The sequence below is a fragment of the Cervus canadensis genome, chromosome 12, assembly GCF_019320065.1.
Source record: "Cervus canadensis isolate Bull #8, Minnesota chromosome 12, ASM1932006v1, whole genome shotgun sequence".
In the NCBI taxonomy this organism is placed as follows: domain Eukaryota; kingdom Metazoa; phylum Chordata; class Mammalia; order Artiodactyla; family Cervidae; genus Cervus; species Cervus canadensis.
The window spans coordinates 40,600,898-40,625,465 of NC_057397.1; the positions used below are offsets into that span (position 1 = coordinate 40,600,898).

Here is a 24,568-nt window from a genome sequence, read left to right on the forward strand (position 1 = left end):
TTCAGTGGGTAAAGAATCCGTGTGCAATGCAGGAGACCTGGGTTCAATCCCGGGGTTGGGAAGATCCCTTGGAAAAGGGCATGGCAACCCACACCAGTATTCTTGCCTGTAGAATCCCATGGGCAGAGGAGCCTGGTGGGTTATAGTCCATAGGGTCACAAAAGAGTCAGACACAACTGAAGTGACTGAGTGCACTCGCACACAAAAATATGAAATCACTATATTGTATACCAGAAACTAATTTTTATTGCAAGTCAATGAATGTCAATAAAATAGTAGGCTGCCTAAAATTAAAAAATAAATAAAATTTTAAAGTAAAATAAAGAGACTAATGTCAACACCACTTCTTAGGTTAACAGATATGAAAACTTTGACCAGGTGCCCCCTGACTCTCTATCCAAAATGATAAATACTGAGGCATGGAGCTGGAGAGGAGGATGACATACAGTATGTCTTTCTTGACCACAGTAACCCAAACAAGTGGATTTCTCTTCTTTCATACTCTTGTACTTTATAAAATATAAGCTCCTCTTTTAATTCCCAAAGCAAAGCTATTGATTTAAGATGCATGTGTCTGGATAACTGCTCTGATGCAGCATCTCTTTTTGCACTGTATTGTTCTTCATGTTATGTGCCTGAGTGCCTGTCTTTGCAGGGCACCATGATTGGTCTGATAGATGAGGCAGCAGGTGGAGGTAGGTGGGGAGTACACGGTGTCTACCTTCAGGTAGCTTTAAATAATGAAAAACAATGTCTTAAGTTCCTGCTGTCAAAAAACTTTCCACAGAGGGGACAACACCTGAGTATCTCCAGGTTAACTTCAGATCAGCCTTGAACGTGAATATGATGAAGTGTTCTACATCTGCTGCTGCTTCTGCTAGGTCCCTTCAGTCATGTCCAACTCTGCAACCCTACAGACTGTAGCCCACCAGGCTCCTCTGTCCATGGGATTCTCCAGGCAAGAATACTGGGGTGGGTAGCCATTGCCTTCTCCAGGGGATCTTCCCAACCCAGGGATTGAACCTGTGTCCCTTATGTCTCCTGCATTGGCAGGCAGGTTCTTTACCACTAGCGCCACCTGGGAAGCCCGATCCACACCCACCTTTGTCCAAATAAGCACTATTCCTAAGTTTGGCATATAGAGATTTCCTTTTCTGATTTATTGCTACTTTATCTCCTCTTTTGAAAAAAAAACTTAAAAAGAACCAAAGTATTTCTGAATTTTAAGAGATCTGGACCCAGATCCATTGAATTAATGTGACTTTCAAGGTATAAGTACTTTAATTTGCTTATTAATCACTATATAGCATTCTGAAATCACCAAGAAGACAGGAAACAGAAACTCTTGGCTGATTAGAACTTGAGATCATCTGTTTCCCTGGATTCCTCATGTTGCTATCCTCCAGACACTTTCTAGTTTCCTGGTCAGAGAGTTCAAATTCTTCTTTATATTCTAATATTCCTCCCACACAGTTAACTTGTCTTCACAGTGCCTTCTGTCAAATGCAGACATTACTGAAATGATGTGTCAAGTGGGGCAGGAAGGGGAGCAAACACCTCAACTCTCATGCCTGGTTAACAAAGTGTGCACATCAATTCCACCCACTGCTATAATAATAGACTTCACAATGTCCTCTCTCCTCATGCTACACCCCACGCTCTCCATTCTGAGTTCATTGCTTCAGAAGAGAAGTCTATATATCTCTCACCCATTCATCCTTCATCCTCTTCAATGTCTTCTCTCCCTTACATGTATGTGTTTGTGACAATATGCCTTCAAATCATTCCTTGACTCTTGTTCCTTTCTAAAGGACATGCCATATAGTATGTTGCATAGATATTTATCATTAAATAATAAACCTGAGAAATTCTAAGAATTCTACAAAACTATATGTAGCCATGTGTAATAAAAATTTGACTTGTAACTTGTTTGGGCATCCACTGTTGAATCGGCCAGGACTGACATTCATTATCCAGAGGTCATTTTGTCTGATTATAAATGATCATCAGTAGAACTTTCAGTGGAATACTCATCAAGCCAGCTCTCTCCAGTTGTTTAAAAACTTTAAACATAAATTAAAAATAAACAAAAGGTAAAAAACCTGAAATGTTTTGGTCACATACATATTCAGCATTAAGAAATACATATTCATCCTAAAGAAAAGTGTGATGCTATAAATCAATCCACAGTGATAATCAAACTCTAACTACTCATGGAAACTACAACATTACAATTGTTTTCCATTTATTTTACAAAGAGATCAGGAGTAGGTAAGAACTCCCTGTTCACTTGTGCATGAGACAGTTTCTATAAAGTTATACAAGACACTTATTGCTATTGTTCTTATGAGAGCATAGGAAAATTGTAAAGAACTTTTTCCTGAAGACAATATACATTTGAGGGCCTTCTGTATATCATGAAATGTGTTTTATATGTATTTTATATATGTTTGCAAGTGGCATTAGTGGTAAAGAACCTGCCTGCCAGTGTAGGAGACATGAGAAACACAGGTTCGATCCCTGAGTTGGGAAGAGCCCTGGAGAAGGGAATGACAACCCACTCCGGTATTCTTGCCTGGAAAATTCCATGTACAGAGGAGCCTGGCAGGCTATATAGACCATGGAGTCGCAAGGAGTTGGACGTGAAGGAGCACCCTTGCAAGCGTGTATTCTTCTCTAATCTTTCTAAGAAGCCTGAAATGTAGGTAATATGCACATTTTACCACTAGGAAGCTCAGGCTCAACAAACTTGAGGAACCTACTCGGGCTATACAAGAAGGTGTGGTGGAAGGATGCTTTCAGACTCTATCTCTTTCAAAGCCTACAGGCTTTATATTACATCATGGAAGAAGATATGATCCCTGGTGAAAATTTATCTAGTGAAGATTATTTAAATATCTTCCCTACTGAAGACATTCAGGAGAACTTGGACAAAACCTGACGTGACACAGATCCAGGATTCAAAAAATCAGATTCAAAAGACTTTAGCTTTCTGTCAAATGCATTTGAGTTAGAAACAATAAGAAAGAAAGAAAGAAACACCCTCAAGTGTAGGCACTGAAATAACATCTAACAGCTCTAAGAGTGGGTTAACCTAACTACACATCAGGCTGTATGATACAAGATATTTACAAAAGGAAGCAGCTTAAACTCCAAATAAAAGAAGGAACATTGCCATCATTAGACAAATATAGATGCGATCCAAAATTGTGCTTTTCCTTGCAAAAGAGAAGCTTAGCAACCTTTGCAGTCTCCTGAGTGTTTACTCTCGATATGTTGGCGGAAGTAGGAGTTTGCATGCACACAAGCTAAATCGTTTCAGTCATGTCCAACTCTTTGTGACCCTATGGACTATGGCTTACCAGGCTCCTCTGTCCATGGGATTCTCCAGGCAAGGATACTGGAGAGGGTTGCCATGCCGTCCTCCAGGGGATCTTCCCAACCCAGGGATCGAATCCAGGTCTCCTGCATTGCAGGCAGATTCTTAACCGGCTGAGCTACAGGGAAGCCCAGAAGTTTAAATGTAAAACTCTTTAAATCATCTTTCCCCAAATGGCAAGCGGAAAGGTTAATTTACTCTATTTTTCTGCTAACATAGATGGCCATCAACAACAAAATGCCAAGTAGTACCAAAAAAAAAAAAACTCTAAAAGAAAGATATCATACAACATAGTTACTGCTAAAACTATAAGAAGAGCAACCACGATCAATGCAAAGAAATAATGAAAACATTCTTTCAAATCAGCATTGGTGACAGCAAACACAGCCTAGCCTCATTAGTAAACCATGCAGTAGAGTCCAACTAATGGAAGACCCTGGCAGCCTCAATAAATACTCCATTTCTGACAGCTTTTGGAGTGAAAGCAGCTTAAGGGTACAGGGGGAAGAGAAATGCTTAATCAATTTCGTTTAAAGACCCTTGCTGCTTATAAAATTATAAATCAGTCTTTTGTGTGTTGCTGAAGAGTCTAAGACAATGGAAGTAAATGGGAGAAAACATTCTTTCAAAGACACTGCTATTGTTGACTTAAAACAACAGCTTGTAAAAGCAATCTGAATCACTGCAATTTTTTTCCAAATGCATAAAAACATCAGAGCTAATCAACAATCATATTGTCAAGCTCAATCATACACAATCCTGTCTTCACTACTTTAGCACTTTTCTTCCTCTCTTTTTATTTCAAACATTTATTTTGAAGTTTTTTTAAAAAGGGGTAAAATCATTTTGAAGGGTGCTGAATGTATGGGTCTTTGAACTAGAAGGATATTTGCAAAAGAAGAAAAAAGCTTGTGGCATGATGAAGGTGAAATAACTGACTCACAATCTCTTACCAAGTTAGAGTTTTTAGAAGAAAAGTTTCAAAGTTATAGTGATGTCATTCAAATTACATTACATTCAAGTTCATTCCTCTTCTGAATCATCCAAAAAGATTTAAATCTGGTATCTATTCATCTTATGCCATGGTCTTCTAGAAAAGACAAAAATAAAGCATTGCAATTAGTTTGAAAAATATGACTATCTCAATATCATAAAATATAAATGAGAATGAAAACCAGGAAGGATATGGCAAAACAAAAAGCTTTAAAGTCAAAAAGTCAACAGAAGGGTAAGAATTCATCTTCTCACATCATCAGACATTAATTTGTTTTTCTGCTTTCCATACCACTCTGAAAATACCCATTGTCTAGGTTGAAGTAGATCTGTGCTATTCACCAATCAAGAAGAGACATACATCTTATTCTTTTTAGGTTTCCACTGATTCTGATTTTGGGGCCTCCCCAGTAACTCAGCTGGTAAAGAACACACCTGCAATGCAAGAGACCCCGGTTCGATTCCTGGGTCAGGAAGATCCTCTGGAGAAGGGATAGGCTACCCACTCCAATATTCTTGGGTTTTCCTGGTGGCTCAGATGGTAAAAAATCTTCCTGCAATGTGGGAGACCTGGGTTCGATACCTGGTTTGGGAAGATTTCCTGAAGAAGGAAACAGCCACCCACTCCAGTATTCTGGCCTGGAAAATGAATAAAAGGTGTTGCAAAAGGGGTTTTTTCTTATACATAAAATGTTCTGAAATCACCGATACCTAGCAAGCTAGAAGGCTCAGAAATCTGCTCCCGTATTTAGCAAACATAAAACATATGGTCTGTGAAGTTTCTTCTACATATTTTGGAACAAAAACTTTTAAAGAAAGTAGCTTAAATACATTTTCTAAAATCACATTTTAAGTGATTCCAAAATCTGGGAAAAATAACCCAATTCTAGCTGGCTTCAGATCTCAGAATTTATTTTAAATTAAGGAGTTTCATCAGACATGGAACAATCTCTCATTAAACTTTTCAATTCTGATTAAAGTTGGCCAAACCCACTTAAACTTAAAACCAAGAATTTACATTCAGTTTTAGTTGGCTTCCAATACTGTTAGATTTAAAATTCATAGTAATGTTTGTGTAGTAGATGTATTGGCTTTCCCTTGCTGTGTGACAAATTACCACAAATTCAGTAACTTATAATAATCTGCTTATTAACTCACAGCTTGAGAAGACTGGGAATGGTTATTATTAGATGCTATGCTCAGAGTCTTGCCAGGCTGAAGCCAGGTCGTGAGTGGAGCCGTGGGCTTATCTAGAGCTCAGGGTCCTCTTGAAAACTTGTTGAAGTGTTGGCCAGCATTTGGTTTGATGTAGTTGTAGGACCAAGGTTCCTGCTTGCCTTGCTGGCTGTCAGCTTGGGACTACCCTCAGCCCCTGAAGGCTACTCACTGTTTCTTACCACATGGCCTTCTCTATAATGGAGCCCTTGCTCCATCAAGACTAGGGCAAGAGTCTCCCTCACTTTGAATCTCTTTATTTATTTTAAGGGTTCACCTGGTTAGCTCAGATCCATCCCAATATTAACCCTTTTGTCAACTCAAAGTCAACTGGTTAAAGATCTTAATTATATCAGCAAAACTCCTTCTGCCTTATAATCACGGGGGTGATGTGCCATCATATCCACAAGTCCCACTCAGAGCAAGGAGGAAAATTTTACAGAATGTATACTCAGGGGTGGAAACACTAGAATTCTGTTACCCTAGTGGTGGTGGTTTAGTTGCTAGTTGTGTCAGACTCTTGAGACCCCATGGATTGTAGGCCACCAGGCTCCTCTGTCCATGGGATTTCCAGGCAAGAATACTGGAGTGAGTTGCCATTTCCTTCTCCAGGGGATCTTCCTGACCCAGAGATAGAACCTGCATCTCCTACATCGCAAGTGGATTCTTTACTGCTGAGTCACCAATGAATTTTGTTACCACAGATGCTTATAAGAATAGCACTACCATAAAACACTACTATATATTTTGAAAAGTTAGATGTTTTGCTTTTTGAAATAATATAGTTATTTCAGTAGAATTTATTTATATATACAAGCAGTGTAAAATATTATAATTCATTACCATAAGCCTTTGAATATCAGATAGTTTGGTGAAGCTCTGATGTAGTCCTGTTATGAAAATATGGTTGTTCTCTCTCAAATGTAAAGCAAATTACTTAATCAAGACAAAAGAAATCAATTTTGGTCAGGTTAGCCTCTGTCTCCGCAGTATAGCTCAACCACAGGTTCTAAAGCTGTATACTCAAAATATCTCAATCCTGTGATAGTCTGGAAGTGGTTATGGAAACCATTAACAGGCTTAATTTATTATGAAATGGACACTGGAGTTCATAATGCTGCATAGATGTGGTATCTGATACATCAGTCATTGCATCCTGAGCACTGCAGTGGCTGCTCATCTCCACAACTCCTTTATACTTGCCTGGTCCATGTAACTGGATTTCTAACATATTTCTTCAGTAGCATCTATGCCCTGCCTTTGAACAAGCTCATTGCTATGAATCTCTGACCACCCGTCTCAGACTCTGGCTGTCAAGAACTGGGCATTCTCCTCCATGTCCTTGGCGGCTGGTCACAGATGCTCCCTAGAGGTAGAATAAGTAGAATCTAACTTCAAATATCACCTCTTTTCCGGATTTCTGTTAACTTGTTCTCTTGGAATTGAACCTTCTTAGATGAAAATACCAATCAGAATAGCAAAAGTAGCTGTGACTAATTGTCTACCATATGCCAGGTACTCAGTTGGATATTTTACACTTACATGAGCCTTTCAACAACTCTTGACAGAATTGTTATCTCTATTTTACTTATAAAAAAGGCTGCAGCTAAAAGAGATTTTGTAATTTGCACTACCTACTTGGTTGACATAAAGGCTGACATTAAAACCAAGGTCTATTGGAGACAACTCTTCCTAGTGGGCATTCATGACTGGCCTGCTGTTTCTCAATCTAGACTCCAGACAGGTATGCGTGGTGCCTTTGGAAAGCCCCAGGGCACAGTGGCCAGGGTCCACATTGGCCAGGTCATAATGTCCATCCGCACCAAGCTGCAGAACAAGGAGCATGTGATTGAAGCCCTCCGCCGGGCCAAGTTCAAGTTCCCTGGCCGTCAGAAGATCCACATCTCCAAGAAGTGGGGATTTACCAAGTTCAATGCGGATGAATTTGAGAACATGGTGGCAGAAAAGCGACTCATCCCGGACGGCTGTGGGGTCAAATACATCCCTAATCGTGGTCCCCTGGACAAATGGCGGGCCCTGAACTCATGAGCATCAGCTCTGTTCCCTCCTTAATCACGCTCACCAATAAATGCTATTTCCTGTCAAAAAAAAAAAATAAAAAAAAAAAAATAAAAAATAAAACCAAGGTCTAGCTAGTCCCAAACCCCATGTTCTTTCCTCTTTGATTAGAGGAAATATTTGTGGCCTCAGCTAAGTCACTTGTGAGATTGAAAGAAAGTCTTATTAATAATTATAATTAGCAAAATTATTTCAATTAATAATAATTATTATAAAAATCAATTCATAGACATAAGACAGGCCTGTGCCAGGCCCATAAAAAGTATAATTTACTTAATTTTAGCTACAATATGAGACACTGTAGACCCTGATTCTATAGTTAGTTGCCCCTTAGTAGCCAATCTAACAATTGGGGTGACCCCCCCAAGTGGGTTTCAATTTTTTCTCTTTCTCCATTGATCAATGATACATGGGTCAGAGCATATCTCAAGGATATGCTTCTTAAGCTGCTTCCTGTGAGTCCAGGAAAGGACACAAATTTGTACTTCCTGGTTATAAAGTCTGACAAATCAGTTTCACATTTGTCAATTTGTTTACATGTAGATCCTCTTCTCTAATCATTAACAAGATTTCTCAATTGCATCTTAGAGACCAAGGAGGCTTCAAAGTAATTAAGATTTTTTTCAATGAAATCTATATGACTCACTTTTAGCACAGTGATAAACACAGAAGAGACTTTTTAAATGTTTTTAAATGACAAACATGGACATATACACAAATATACTATTTGCAAATATGCAAATGAAGGGACACACATGTGTATTTTTTTGATAACTTTTTAAAATAGTTTTTACTTTTACTGAAGTATAGTTAACTTACAATGTTGTATGAGTTTCTGATACACAGCAAAGTGATTCAGTTTTACATATATGTGTGTGTGTGCTTTGTCATATTTTTCCATTATAGTTTACTACAAGATATTGAATATAGCTCCCTGTTACTGTACAGCATGACTTTATTTTTTATCCATTTTATATAAAATATTTTGCATCTGTTAACCTCAAACTGCTAATTTATCCCTCCCTCTACCCTGTCCCCTGTGGTAGCCATAAGCTTGTTTTGTCTTTGAGTCTGTTTCTGTTTTGCAAAAAGGTTCATTTATATCATTTGTTTTAGATGTCACATATAAGTGATATTATATGACATTTGTCTTTCTCTGACTTACTTCACTTAGTAATGATAATCTCTATGTCTGTCTAAGTCACTGAAAAGAACATTATTTCATTCTTTTTATGGCTGAGTAATATTCCATGGTATATAAATGCTACATTTTCTTTATCCATTCATCTGTCAATGAACATTTAGCTTGCTTCTTTGTCCTGGCTTTTGTGAATAATGCTGTCCCATATGGCTCAGTGGTAAAAGAATCCATCTGCCAAGGGAGGAGTTGCAGGAGACCCTTGTTTGATCCCTGGATCCAGAAGAGTCCCTGGAGAAGAAAATGGCAACCCACTCCAGTATTCTTGCCTAGAGAATCCCATGGACAGAGGAGCCTGGCAGGCTGTAGTCCACAGGGTTGCAAAGAGTCAGACGTGACTGAGCATGCACACACATGAACACTGGAGTGCATTTATCTTTTTGAATTAGTTTTCTTCAGGTGTATGCCCAGGAGTGGGAATTGCTGGATCATATGGTAACTCTAATTTTAGCTTTTTAAAGAACTTCCATACTTTTATGCATAAATAACTATTGGAAAAACCGTAGCTCTTTTGTCAATGGACCTTGGTCAACAAAGTGATATCTCTGTTTTTTAATATGCTGTCTAGGTTTGTCATAGCTTTTCTTCCAAGAAGCAAGCGTCTTTTAATTTCATGGCTGCAGTCACCATCCACAGTCATTTTGGAGCCCAAGAAAATAAAATCTGTCACTGCTTCCACCTTTTCCCCCTCTATTTGCCATTAAGTGGTGGAACTGGATGCCTTGAGTGTGTAGCCATGTCTCCCACTGTGAACAAGGAAAGCCAAAGACAGACAAATGCACAGATACAAACAAAACTAAAAGAGCTCCTTGTAGCTAATGCCTAAAGGGAGAGGGTGAGCCATAGGATGTGGATTGAGGGAGAGCAGGTTACTATCCTGAAGATGCTCTTACAGTGAAGTGTGGGTAATCCCATAATTAGAGATAATTCCCAGCTCATCTGCGGACTGACATCCTCAAGTAGGACACTCTAATATCAATTCTCATTCTCTGAAAGTAGAGATAGAACCAAAAACCCTGCATGGACCATACTAGTTCTCTAAAAAGGATAGCAGGAACAACCCAGAAGAGTGGCCAGGGTAAAATTAACAGTCAACATCAGAGCTGGGACAATGTAGAGAAGTTAGTTTTTTAGCATAATGCTGAACAAGAAATTTTGTGTCAACCAGCAGAGACAGTGATAAAGTAAATAGACATTGGTGAATGTTAACTGCAGCACTGTTTACAATACCTAGGGCATGGAAGCAACCTAGATGTCCATTGGTAAACGAATGAATAAGGAAGTTGTGGTACATATACACAATGGGATATTACTCAGCTATAAAAAGGAGCACATTTGAGTCGGTTCTAATGAGGTGCACGAGACTGGAGCCTATTATACAGAGTGAAGCAAGTCAGAAAGAGAAACACCAATACTGCATATTAATGTATATATATGGAATTTAGAAAGATGGTAAAGATGATCCTATGTGCAAGGCAACAAAAGAGACACAGATGTAAAGAACAGACTTTTGTATTCCATGGGAGAAGGCATGGGTGGGATGAATTGAGAGAATAACATTGAAACATGTATATTACCATATGCAAAATAGATGACCAGTGCAAGTTTGATGCATGAAGCAGGGCATACAAAGCTACTGCTCTGGGACAACCCAGAGGGATGGAGTGGGAGGGAGGTGGGTGGGGGGTTCAGGCTGGGGGGATACATGTGAACCCATGGCTGATTCATGTGGATGTATGACAAAAACCCTCACAATATTATAACGTAATCGCCCTCCAATTAAAAATAAATTAATTACTTTAAACAATAGACATTAGAAATCAGTGAAGGACAAATTGACTGGTCCAGAGCTTCTAGGTGTACACTGACATACACCTTGCAAAAGCTCAAGAACTTCAGCTGTCAAACTCAGCAGCCAAGAGGTAAGAGTCCCCAGGGCAAAGTGGTAATAAGAAGTCATCAGAAAGATAAATAAGAAGCTCACACTGGAAACTTTGGGGCTTAACCACAATTTGTCATTTGGATGTCCATGGCACTGAGACTATTTAGAAACAGAAAGAGATCAATATTCTTCTCTCTGTTTTTCCCAGTACTCCCCTAGAGGAAGGACCTATTAAAAATATAGACTATGAAATACACTTTCCATGCCTGACACTGGGGTGCACATGCCTAAGACATAAATTGGCTTTCCAAAAGTGAAACTACTTGTCATTTAAAATGGAAAGGTCCAGAGCAGGATCTCTGATCTTTAGCACATTTATCATTTGGGGTTAGATAGTTCTTTGCTTTAGATATTCTGTATATCACAGGATGTTTAGCAATGTCTCTAATTCTACCAACTAGATAGGAATAGCACCTCCTAATGAAAAAATAAAAGAATAAAATACATATATTATATATATGGAAATATACATTTCCAGACATTGCAAGGAGCTTCCCTGGTGGCTCAGATAGTAAAAAAAAAAAAATCTGCCTGCAATGTGGGAGACCTGGGTTCCATCCCTGGGTCGGGAATATGCCCTAGAGAAGGGAATGGCTACCCATTCCAGTATTCTTGGGGCTTCCCTATTGCAAATGTCCCTATAAAGCTCTGGTTACCAATTCCAATGCATGTGGGAAGGGGAGCAGCAAGTTTCTCACCTCAACAAGCAATTTTCAAACACCTGTTTATTTCAGTTCAGTTCAGTTGCTTGGTTGTGTTCGACTCTTTGTGACCCCATGGACTGCAGCACACCAGGCCTCCCTGTCCATCACCAACTCCCTGAGTTTACTCAAACTCATGTCCATTGAGTCGGTGATGCCATCCAACCATTTCATCCTTTGTTATCCCTTCTCCTCCTGCCCTCAGTCTTTTCTAGCATCAGGGTCTTTCCCAGTGAGTCAGTTCTTCACATCAGGTGGCCAAAGTACTGGAGTTTCAGCTTCAGCATCAGTCCTTCCAAAGAACACCCAGGATGGATCTCCTTTAGGATGGACTGGTTGGATCTCCTTGAAGTCCAAGGGACTCTCAAGAGTCTTCTCCAGCACCACAGTTCAAAAGCATCAATTCTTCAGTGCTCAGCTTTCTTTATAGTACAACTCTCACATCCATACCTGACCACTGGAAAAACCATAGCCTTGACTAGATGGACCTTTGTTGGCAAAGTAATGTCTCTGCTTTTTAATATGCTGTCTAGGGTGGTCATAACTTTTCTTTGAAAGAACAAGCATCTTTTAATTTCATGGCTGCAGTCACCATCTGTGGTGATTTTGGAGCCCAAAAACATAGAGTCTGCCACTGTTATCCCATCTATTTGCCATGAACTGATGGGACCAGATGCCATGATCTTAGTTTTCTGAATGTTGAGCTTTAAGCCAACTTTTTCACCAGCAGGAGGTCTGAAAACTCAACTCAATTCTGACACCATCTGCCTGGAAAAAGCACAAAATCCCTGCAGGACTGCCCCCTTACCCACTTTAGACAGCAGTCACAAGCTTAGGTTGTTAACTGCACTTGGTCCACTGGCTATAAAATGAAAGATTCCAATGATACCCTCTGTGGAATCAACTTATTTGCTAGCATGGCTCAAAACTCAGAGAAATATTTTACTTACTAGATCACCAGTTTATTATAAAAGAATGAAACTCAAGAACAGCCAGATGGAAGAGGTGCATAGGGCAAGACATGGGGAAAGGGCAGGAAGCTCTCATTCCCTCTCCAGGAAAGCTACTCTTTCAGCACCTTCAGGAGATCATCAACTGATATGTTCTTCAACCCAGTCCTTGGAGTTTTAAAGGAGGCCTCCTTACACAGACAATTTTGATTAAATCATTAGCAATGGGCAATTGATTCAACTTTCCCCCTTTCTGGAAATGAGGGAGATGGGGCTGAAAATTCCAATTCTCAACCCATGGTATGTACCACTGACAACCAGTCCCCAACCTTAGATGCTCCCCAAAAGCCACCTCATTAACACAAAAAAAGACACCTTTCTTAAACTTCCCTGTTGGTCCAGGGGTCAAGAATCCACCTGCTAATGCAAGGGATGGGAGCTCCATCCCTGATTCAGGAAGATTCCACATGCCACAGGGCAACTAAGCCCACTTGCCACAACTATTGAAGCCCACACACTTTGGCGCTCAAGCTCCTCAGGAAGAGATGATACCACAATGGGAAGCCCACACAGTACAACTAGAGAGTGGGTCTCACTTACCACAAATAAAGAAAGCCGTCATGCAGCAAAGAAGACCAGAACAACCAAAATTAAAAATAAATAAAATTTTTTAAAAAAAATTTTTTAAAAAAGACACCTTTCTCAAACTCAGTTACAAGGGGTTTGAAAGCTGGGAGCCAAGAACCTTAGAAATGTGAATGACCAAAAACATATTTTTCTCATAAATCACATCGCAGTCCCCTTGGGTGCAAATCTGCCCCTGGTTGAAACTAAAGAAAGGAGTTGAAACAAAACTCAGTTACCACATACAAGTAAAAAAATGGATGGTATTCATAGCAGTAAGCATTAGCAAAAGAAGAGGCTGAGGTCAATAGAGTGGGAGTGGTATTTTGAAATCCTTTTCCATATTCACCTGCTATATCCCAAAAGTTGGCTACATCTCGGAAAGTTCAGCCAAATGCTTATTATAATTGATATCAGTCACTAAATGTTCCTTCCCACATCACATTCATCTACTGGCTTAGGTTTTGTTTTGTTGTCCTTGCTGAATTTGCCAAATTCTGTGTGAGTGGTGCTAGGTACGTAAATTGGCCTGTTACAGACTGGGCTAGTGTAAATCATTTCAATTCAATGGGAAAAAGCATTTTTCTTTTCCTAATATGCTAGAGCACATTAACGCTTATGGTTGAGGTAGGAATGGGGAGACACATATTAATACATAGTTCATGGTCATCTGTTCTGGAAAATAAATCTGCAGTGATAAGTGTGAACTAACAATATTGTAGAGTGTAGAGTGTAATAAGCTTTCTTTTTTTTTTTTTTTTTTTAGTAGACTTACAGGGAGGGAGAATTCTGAAAGTTATTTTTTCAGATGGACTCAATAGAACTAAACTTGTTGAAGTTGGAGGAAAGGTTTTATATCTGCCACAGCAGAGAACACAGATAGAGGGCAGGAACAAAAGAGCCCAAAAACTACCAATTTCTGACAGGAATTCAAGGAGGACTGATGGCTATCCCCAAAACCTTAGCTGCATATATAATAACTAGGCTTTAATGTCATCTTTGCTGGCTATTAAGGCTTCCCGGGTGGTGCTAGTGGTAAAGAATCTGCCTGCCAGGCAGGAGATGTAAGAGACACAGGTTTGATCCCTGGGTCAGGAATAGATCCCCTGGAGGAGGAAATGACATCCCACTCCAGTATTCTAGCCTGGGAAATCCCATGGACAGATCCATGGGGTCACAACGAGTTGAACACGACTAAGCTTGCAGACTAAGCTTGCATTCAGCTGTTTTTGTTACATATATATCCTATGTAATCTGCAACTATACATGATTCACAGCAATAAAATAATTATCTGAGATTTTATAGTGTTTTATTCTTGCAATTCTGACCTGAATGTCAAGAATCATTGTAACATGATGATTATATATACATGGGAGCTTCTATAAACTTTTTCTATTACCTTGAAATTTTCCATAATAACAAAATATTTTCAAAGAAAATTGATTAATACTTTTCTACAAAATTAGGGAGTTTATTTTGGTAACATCTAGTATTTATACTGTTTAAGCAGAAAAAGAATGTATCATTTGTAAAGTCACATTCCTAGTTGGATCTTTTAAAAGGAACAAGTTTCAATAATGTTGTAACTATCTAGTTGTTCATATTATATTTGACCATGGTTATGAACTTTCTGAAGAAATTTTATTTCTCTTGAAGGCAATGTATTAGAGATTTGAAGCCTTCATTGTATTAAAATGCAAAGTAACTAAGCCATCTTTTTCTTTTGTAAAATTCAATTACAATGAAAATCACCTAGAGAATATTGTCCCTGAGTTGAGGTATTTCAATGAGCTATGAATGTAGGCAGAGTATCATGGAAAAAAAAAATAGACAAAATAATAATGGCAGCTGCAATTTGTTCATTACTTAGAATTTACAAATCACTTTCAATGAACAAAATGTTCTTTTTTTCTACCCATTGTTCTATATCCACCCTCACTCCTGACTGCCCAACTTTTCAAATAAGAGGAATTCACCAGTCTGTTATCATGAAAAAAAAAAAAACCTATTTAAAAGTTTCTTATTGGTAAAGTATTTTTTACCAGTTTGTACATTTTTGTCCCTAAAATTTTGTCCCATAAATACTACATGATTTATGTGAAGAATGTGTGTGTCTTAGATTTCCTGCCCCAGGAACACTCCTATCCCACCATTCAAATAATTAAGTCAAAGTTCAACAGTTCAAAAGACTGGTGTTTGATTCCACTGAATACCAGAGGCAGTGCTATCTTAACTTCTCCCACATGGGATTCTTGCATGACTTCACTAACTGGCACAGTTAGACCACAGAAACTGAATTTGTAGGCTCCTGTCTTGCTTCTCACTTTGAAAGGCATCTGGAGGAGCTACAGAAAGCCACACTATAGTGAGCAAACATGGGTCTACAGGATGCAAATTCCATGCTCACACTCTCTCCTCACATTCATAAGAAGACCCTTCAAGTTCCTGAATACTCCTTCTTGGCCTGTGAGTTGTAGTCAATTCAGGCATTTTATATTGAAAAAAAAATTCACGCAAACAAAAAAACATCATATATTTCACTGATGGATTGAATAACTAAGTCTGCTAAATGATATTTTATCAGATTAAATTTGTTTTTATTGAGGTAACATTGGCTGATAACATTTTATAAATTTCACGTGTTGCACATTATATTTCAGTTTTGTATAGACTGCAGCATGCTCATCGCCAAAAGTGTAGCTTCAATCCATTACCATATGATGACACCTTTTACACACTTCACCCTCCCTCCACCCTGCTTTCCCTCTGTTCTCCATATTGATTGACATTTTTGCCTTTATTTGATTAGATTTGTTCACTTACTTTGTTATATACTACACGAAGGTGAAATCATACTGCATTTGTCTTTCTCCATCCAACTTATTTCACTTAGTATAATGCCCTCAAGGTCCAAGGTCCATCCAAGTTATCATAAATGGAAAGATTTCATCTTCTTTTTATTGACTAAGCAGTATTCTATTATCTATAGATATATACTAGTAAGTATATAAATGTATATATTAAAACTATAGAAAGGTACTAAGAAGCAGAGATACTACTTTGTCAACAGAGATCCATATAGTCAAAGCTGTTGCTTTTCCCAGTAGTCATGTATGGATGTGAGAGCTGGATGGTAAAGAAAGCTGAGTACACTTTCGAATTATGGTGCTGGAGAAGACTCTTGAGAGTTCCTTGAACTGAAGGGAGAAGAAACCAGTCAATCCTGAAGGAAATCAACTTCAAATATTCATTGGTAGGACTGATGCTGAAGCTGAAACTCCAATACTTTGGCCACCTGATGCAAAGAGTCAACTCATTGGAAAAGACCCTGACGTTGGCAAAGATTGAGGGCAGGAGAAGAAAGGGGTGACAAAGGATGAGATGTATGGATGGCATCACCAACTCGATGGACATGAGTTTGAGCCAACTCCAGGAGATAGTGAAGGACAGGGAAGTCTGGCATGCTGCAGTTCACGGAGTCACAGAGTCAGACATGACTTAGTGATTGAACAACATAAAATATCTTGTTTATTCATCACTGGGCACTTTATTCATTCATCAGTGGGCATTTAGGCTTTTCCACGTCTTGGCCATTGTAAATAATGCTGCAATGAACATAGGGATTTATACACCTTTTTGAACTAGTGTTTTTATTTTCTTTGGATAAATATCCAGAAGTGGAATAGCTGGATTACATGGTACTTCTATTCTTAATTTTTTGAGGAATCTCCATATTATTTTCCATAGTGGCTGTACCAATTTACATTCACACCAAGAATGTACAAGGATTTTCTTTTCTCCACATCTTCTTCAACACTTGTTATTTCTTGTCCTGTTGATAATAGCCATTCTAACAGGTATGAAGTGATTTTCATTATGTTTTTGATTTCCTTAGTGGTGATGCTGAACATCTTTTCATGAGCCTGTTGGTCAACTCCATGTATTCTTTGGAAAAGAAGGTCATCTGCCCATTTTTCATTCGGGTATTAGTTTTTTGTTGTTGTATGAGTTCTGTGTTTATTTTGGATATTAATCCCTTACAGGATAAATATTTTTCAAATATCTTCTCCCACTCAGTAGATTGTCTTTTCATTTTGTTACTGACTTTGGTTTTCCTTTTTCTTTCTTTTTTTTTATCTTTTTTGCTGTGCAGAAGCTTTTTAGCTTGATGTAGTCCCATTTGTTTATTTTTACTTTGTTTCCCTTGTTAAGAAGACATATACAGAAAAATATTGCTAAGGCTGATTCAAAGTGCATACTGCCTGTGTTTTTCTTCTAGGAGTTTTATGGTTTCATTTATGGTTTCAGATCTTATGTTTAAGTCTTTAATTCATAATGAGTTATAGTATAAGATAGTGGTCTAGATTAATTCTCTTGCATGTAGCTGTCCAGTTTTTCCAAAAGCATTTGTTGAAAAGACTATCTTTTCTCTAATCAGATTAATTTTAAGAAACAATCCATTTATATAAAAAATAATTGTCCCCAGTATTCTTACTTATTGACTACGCTAACTTCAAGATGGTTGGGTTTAAGAATTATATTTGCAAATATTGGAGTCTTTTTCATACAATTAAAAAGCATACTTAAAATAACATGAAGAGTCCCTTCCATGAGCCAAGTGACCATATGACATGCATTAGATGAAATTCTAGAGGTTTAGCAATTGATTTCCCTGCAAATTGTGAATGTGAGTGCAACACTAAAAACAACCAGTACGTTAAGGTAAGGACCATAATTAACAAAGCAAACTTATGAAAAAAAAATTTAAAGATGAAAATGAATACAATCCTTGAAGAAAGCCCTTGAGTAACTATTTACTTTAATACTGTTACTAAGGAAACATTAATTGCCTACAAAAGAGCATAAATGGTAAGAAAGAACTAGATTCAAATAACAGACTGATCTCATGTTTTCACTGTACAGGCAGGATAACAAGTTGATGAGGGCCTTTCAACTGCATTTGTAATAGCCAAGCAGTGTCACATGTAATTATATAATGTATATAATAGTTGTGGCTTCCCAGTAAAGAAAAAAAAAAAAGGCACTGAATACATGCAAAGAAAAATACTGGCTTAAAGGTACACAAAATGCTTGCTAAAATGATCTGGAAAATAAGGCCACATACCCAATATATATGAAATGAAAAATAAGTCTAAAATAAACAGAAGTTTGCCTAATGAAATTCTAACAGCTTGCACAAAATAGATTTTTTTCCCCTAATTTTATCTTCTTATATTTTGGGATATTTGAAATTCTCATTTAGGAATGTCATTTAAGGATATAATTTAGACAGAAAAAGAAAGGCTAATGCTCTCTTTAAGTTTCAGTTTCCTTGAAACTGCAAGCAATAAAAAATTCTGATGTGTGAATCCCTCGGATCCATAAAATACCATAGTCTTTAGCAAAGAGAGCAGAAGATGGTTTCCTAGGTACTGGAAGGTGCAGAGAACCCTGGTTTTATCTTGAAAGATGGATTAATGCACATCAGCTGCCTGTCTTGGTAGGGGAAGTTTATAGAATGGGCTTTACGAGCTCTCTGGGGTCATCTGCCCATCAGTATCTTATGTCTGGTAACCTATGAGGTGAGACAGCCAAGGGAAGATCCTCCACCCTTGAGATCCAGCAGAGGTCTGAATAATCTTTTACAGAAGTATCAAGTAAGCATCAAAAAGGAGAACAACACAGGACCAGGAGTCATAACCTAAGTTAACTCATTTCCTGGAAAATACAGCTTTTCCATCCAAGCCCTTTGAGAAACCGCCCCTCACGGGAATACCCTTGTGCCTTAACCTCATCTCTCTATCAGTCCCTTCTCCTCCCACAGGGACCCTTTCATCCCCTCTCCCTTCAGAAAGCTCCCCATCCCCAGAAGCCCCTCCACTTCTGGAAAAATGCTGCCTCTCAGACAGAACAAGTCTGTTGATGTATTTACCTCATCTTGCATCTTGCAGACTCTGCCAACTCAGACCTTAGCCAAATGTTAATGGAAGTTTTCTCTTGCTCGGGCTTCTGCTGATACTGAGGAAAACCATCAGCTCTGCACCCATGAGTAGAAGCCAGCAGAAGCTCTTTCCCAGTAATGGCAGCAGTCCCGCTCCTCTACAATCACATGAGAAAAGGGAGTCCAGTCTCCTAAGAGAAGAGCACAGCCTTCCCTTTCGCACGGTTTTCCTTCTGCTCTTTGAGAATGAGACCCTGGCATTATTGTGTCCAAGGACTGCTGCTTCCTCTTGCCCTGCATTCGCTGCAAAGCCCTCTCCTCTCACATAAAGGAATAATGGCTACATCTGCACCATCAGATCACAGACTGAGGTCACTGAATGAAACCTCTCCAACTCCAAACGCTTCCCTGTGGAGGAGAGGAAATGGGGACTGTCTTGCCCTGGATGCAGATTTCCTCTTCTGGGGCCTAAGAACATGCTCTCAGAAATATGAAAACATTCACAGAGTAGCACTGACATAAATACACTACGATGTGTTAAATGGGAAATTGCTGAATAGCACAGGGAGCCCAGCTCAGTACTCTATGATGACCTAAGAAGGGGTGGGATGAGATGAAGGTGGGCACGGAGGCTCAGGAGGGAGGGGGTGTAAGTATACATACGCCTGATTCACTTTGTTGTACAACAGAAACCAACACAACATTATAAAGCAATTATACTACAATAATTTTTTTTTAAAGTTCAGAGTTATTGGACCCATAGTTATTTTCATCAACCAGATTTCTGTCTAACCATCATGGCTGAGTTATCAGTAAAATTGTTAGACAATTTGCTCATTAAAAAAAAAAATAAAAGAATTGCAGATAAAAAAAATAGACTGAATGTTTATAGACCTATTATGAACAATTATTTAATTATGAAATTTAATATAGTGTGCTCAGTTGGTCAGTCGGATCTTTGCGACCCCCATGGACTGCAGTCCGCCAGGCTTCTCTGTCCATGGAATTTTCCAGGCAAGAAACTGGAGTGGTTTGCCACTTCCTACTCCAACTATAGTAGAATTAACCATTTCACCCCAAACTATTTATTCGTTCAACAAATGTGTAATGGACACTACATGGTCAGGGTGTGGTGACAGAAATTCAGCAAATAAAATAGAGCAGCATCTCCCAGGTCAACGGAGCCTCTTCTCTTCCTTCCCAGCTCCACCCAAGCTCTCAGCTCAGCTCTACTGTTTTATTGCTCCCTAAAGTCAGAAGCTCGATACCAGAGCTTGAGTCAGTGCCGCCCTGCAGACAGTGCTGAGCTGGCTTCTCCAGAGCTGCAGCCAGCTGCAGCCAGAGATCCCTTGGAACACACGCCTCTTCTCCTTCCTCACCATGTCCTCAGGGTTTGCCATCGACCACTCTAAATTGTTCTAAGTGGTGCTGTGGTTTTGGTTTCTAGACAAGCATCGACCTTAGACACAAGCAAACCAAGGGTTTGTGAGTGCCATGGAAGGCTGTCCACAGGTCTTCTCCACGACGTGTGGCCCCACCACACCAAGCACCCTATGAAGTTCAGTGGGGAAGTGGCAGGCAGTCTCCATGGTGAACACACACAGCAAACTTCACTGGAAGAGAGACACGGGGGTCCCCACGCCATTACAATAACAGCCTCTGTTGTTCTGAGTGTAGAAATGGTGCTCGGGTCCTGCTCTCTGGTTGTTGTTTAGTTGCTGAGTTATGTCCGACACTTTTGCGACCCCTTGCATGGTAGGCCGCCAGGCTCCACTGTTCGTGAAATTTTCCAGGCAAGAATATTGAAGTGGGTTGCCATTTCCTCCTCCAGGGGATCTTCCCCACCCAAGGATCGAACCTGCATCTGCTGCATTGCAGACAGATTCTTCACCACTGTGCCACTAGCAAGGCCCACTCTATGATTACCATCTGACAAAGAGCAGCCAAGCAGCCAGAGATACAAGAACAGAACAGCAAAAAAAGGGTTCCACGCAACAACATCAACCTCAACAAAGGACAAAGGCTCTAAAAAGGCAAATACAAGGACTTCCCTGGCAGTCCAGTGGTTAAGACTTCGCCTTCCAATGCAGGAGGTGCAGGTTCGATCCCTTGTCGGGGAGCTAAGAACCCATATGCCTTGTGGCCAAGAAACCAAAACATAAAACAGAAGTGATATTGTAACAAATTCAATAAAGACTTTAAAAAATGATCCACAACAAAAAATGAATAAGTAAACTTAAAAAAAATAATAAATAGGCAAAGAGTGCCCCCACCTCCCCAGAAAATTAAACCTTGCTCCTAAATGCTCCCATGTTCACACCAAAGCCTCTGCATATGGCATATACTTGACAGCACAATCACATCAAAAATATATTCCTTCTGGCAGGAGAAATGACTGGTGAACAAACTGGTTTACATCCTCAACAAGAAAATCTGTGCTCACGTTTCTGCCTTATCCTTTCTCTTCAGCTCAGTTCTTCCATATTTTTTCATGTTTGCTTATATTTTCTCCATCTGTTTCCTCCCTATACATGTTTGGTATTCACTCGCTAAGCTAAAAAGTTTTTGCATCCTTGCCTCCAGAATAACTTGGCCCTCAGAAAGGAAGGTAATTGGGTTTGGAACCTAATAGAACCGTTTATACTGGCAGAATTCTGTGAGAAACAGTATCATCTGAGATTGAAGGCATCCTTGGACATTATTTGTAGGCAGTGGTGAGCAGTGGAGAAAGGAGAGATTGATGGACAAATTTGGAAAAGACTCAGTGTACTGCAGGAACAGAAATGCTTCCACCATAGATAACACAATACCCTAAGTTAAGAAGGCAAGAGAAAAGAGACAACTCCTTTCTCCTCTAAATATACATCATCCCCAAACTCAATCCCACACAAATGTTGAGAAAGCTACTGTGAAAAGCACAAACTTTAGGTATAATTTTGATCATGAAGAAATGTAACTATTTTTTAGTTACTGAATTATATACTTTGTAACTGCTGTATATACTGAATTTATACTTTGAGTCCTCATTCTACTGAGTGAAGAAAACTAACTTTTAAGCAGTTTAGTACCCTCCCTATTTTGAGGTTACACACAAATTCCAGAGGGTCTACAGAGTGCTGAGGGTGAAATATGACCTGGAGCACATGCATCAGGCATCAGATGAGAGTCTGTTCCCAGCGGATCACAGGCCATCAGTCCACCAGGGGGTCAATGTCATCCATGCTTCCTGCCTACAGCTGCCCTTAGGTCAGCTCATCCTCAGCTGTCTGGGAGTTCCTGTGGTTTCATACACTCATCCTAGAGCTCCCACACCAGTGCCCACCATGAAAATTAAAATACCTACAGCACCATCTAACTTCTGCACCACTTTGGACAATCAGAATTATTCACTTGCACTTTATTACCCAGGAGAAGTGCAAGTCCCCTGGGCTGACTGAGGGCCCCCTGCCTAGACCCGCTGTGAAGGCATTCCCTCTCTGGGGTTCTGCCACCTCCCCAACTCTGCCTGGGAATCAAGATCCAGGATGTCTTTGCTCTTGGCCCCCCAAACATATCTGGGATTTTTATTATCTTCCCAAGGAGTGGCCTTGTAGGAAGCACAGGAAATAGCCACTCACCCTCCACCTTGTTCTGGACCCAGGGCACTTCTCACTTCTCTTCTGACTCTGTATCTCACACACAAAGGACTTTCATCTAATTCAATCGTTAGAGAAGACTGATGTGGGGTTTTTTTTGTTTTGTTTTGTTTTGTTTTATGAGGGCCTCTTAAACGTAATGTTTATGGCTTTTTCTTCTGAAAGAGAGGCTAGACTTTTGAAATTCAAAACCTAGAGGAAAACCCAGAGTTTTTTTCTCTCTGCTGTCTACTCTTTCTCCAAGGAAGTGATAAAATTGGAATGACAGAAGGACCACTGAGTAAAAGAAAATATCAGGAGAACACATATACATTATTTTTACATGTATGTATTATATATACATTATTTATAATATATACATTATATAACAATTATATAGCAATGTATTATATAATAGATTGTATATAGTAATATATGTATACAGTATTTTCCTGACACCATTACATTGTTAATCCCTAATACCAGGCAGGGCAGGCTGAGTGCTTCCCTCCTCTCTTCTTGCCTCTCTGCCACAGTGATAATCTGGGAAAATAGCAGTAGTAGATAGCAGACAATACATTTTTAAAAAATTAGCTTTGTTGTCATCATTTTTTCAAATAAAAGAAATTTGGGACTCCCCTGTGATATCCTTGAGAAAAAGACAGAGTGGGAGCGTCCAGCGTTATGCACCAGGGAAGAAGCCTAGGGTTCAATTTATAATTAAACTAAAACTGCTTTGCTCATTTCACATACCAGCAAGGCTATTCTCAAAATCCTTCAAGCTAGTCTTCAGCAAGACATGAACCGAGAACTTCCAGGTGTACAAGCTGGGTTTCGAAGGGACAGAGGAACCAGAGATCAGATTACCAACATTAATTGGATCATAGAAAAAGCAAAGGAGTTCCAGAAAAATATGTACTTCTGCTTCATTGACTACACTAAAACCTTTGACTACGTGGATGATGACAAACTATGGAAAAATCTTAAAGAGATGGGAATACCAGACCATCTTACCTGTTTCCTGAGAAACTTGAATGCAGGTCAAGAAGCAACAGTTAGAACCAGACATGAAACAACGGACTGGTTCAAAATTAGGAAAGTACATCAAGGCTGTTTGTATTCACCCTGCTTATTTAACTTCTATGAAAAATACATCACGTGAAATGTCAGGCTGCATGAATCACATGCTGGAATCAAGATTGCCAGGAGGAATATCAACAACCTCAGATATGCAGATGATGCCACTCTAATGACAGAAAGTGAAAAGGAACTAAACAGCCTCCTGATGAAGGTGAAAGAGGAAAGTGAAAAAGCTGGCCTGAAATTCATCATTAAAAAACTAAGATCATGGCAATGATCCCATTACTTCATGGCAAATAGATAGATAAAAAATGGAAGCAGTGACAGATTTTATTTTCTTGGGCTCCAAAATCACTGTAGACAGTGACTGAGGCCATGAAATTAAAAGGCACTTGCTCCTTGGAAGGAAAACTATGACAAACCTAGAAGGGTATTAAAAAGCAAAAAACCTCTGTTGAGAAAGGTTCATATAATTGAAGCTATGGTTTTTCCAGTAGTCATGTACAGAGTTGAGAGTTGAACCATAAAGAAGGTCGAGCCCTGAAGAATTGATGCCTTCAAACTGTGGTGCTGGAGAAGACTCTTGAGAGTCCCTTGGATAGATAGCAAGATCAAACCAGTCAATCCTAAAGGAAATCAACCCTGAATATTTACAGGAAGGACTGATGCTGAAGCTGAAGCTCCAATAGTTTGGCCACCTGATGCAAAGAGTCGACCCATTGGAAAAGATCCTGATGCTAGGAAAAACGAAGGCAAAAGAGAAGGGAATGGCGGAGGATGAGATGGTTAGATAGCATCACTAACTCAATGGACATGACTTTGAGCAAATTCTGAGAGACAGTGAAGGACAG

At 39.3% G+C, this 24,568-nt stretch overlaps 1 protein-coding gene across 1 annotated transcript; it reads left to right on the forward strand.

The window, feature by feature from the left end:
• The first annotated feature begins 7,129 nt into the window (after positions 1–7,129).
• LOC122450939 (60S ribosomal protein L10-like) lies at positions 7,130–7,729 on the forward strand. Its single transcript, XM_043483320.1, has one exon. It carries the CDS (start codon positions 7,130–7,132, stop codon positions 7,634–7,636), a length of 507 nt encoding a protein of 168 aa, XP_043339255.1. The 3' UTR covers positions 7,637–7,729.
• Positions 7,730–24,568: the final 16,839 nt, after the last annotated feature.

What these genes read in the sequence shown, in the direction of transcription:
- LOC122450939 (XM_043483320.1), top strand. Translation starts at nt 7,130, where the DNA reads ATGAGCCTTTCAACAACTCTTGACAGAATTGTTATCTCTATTTTACTT.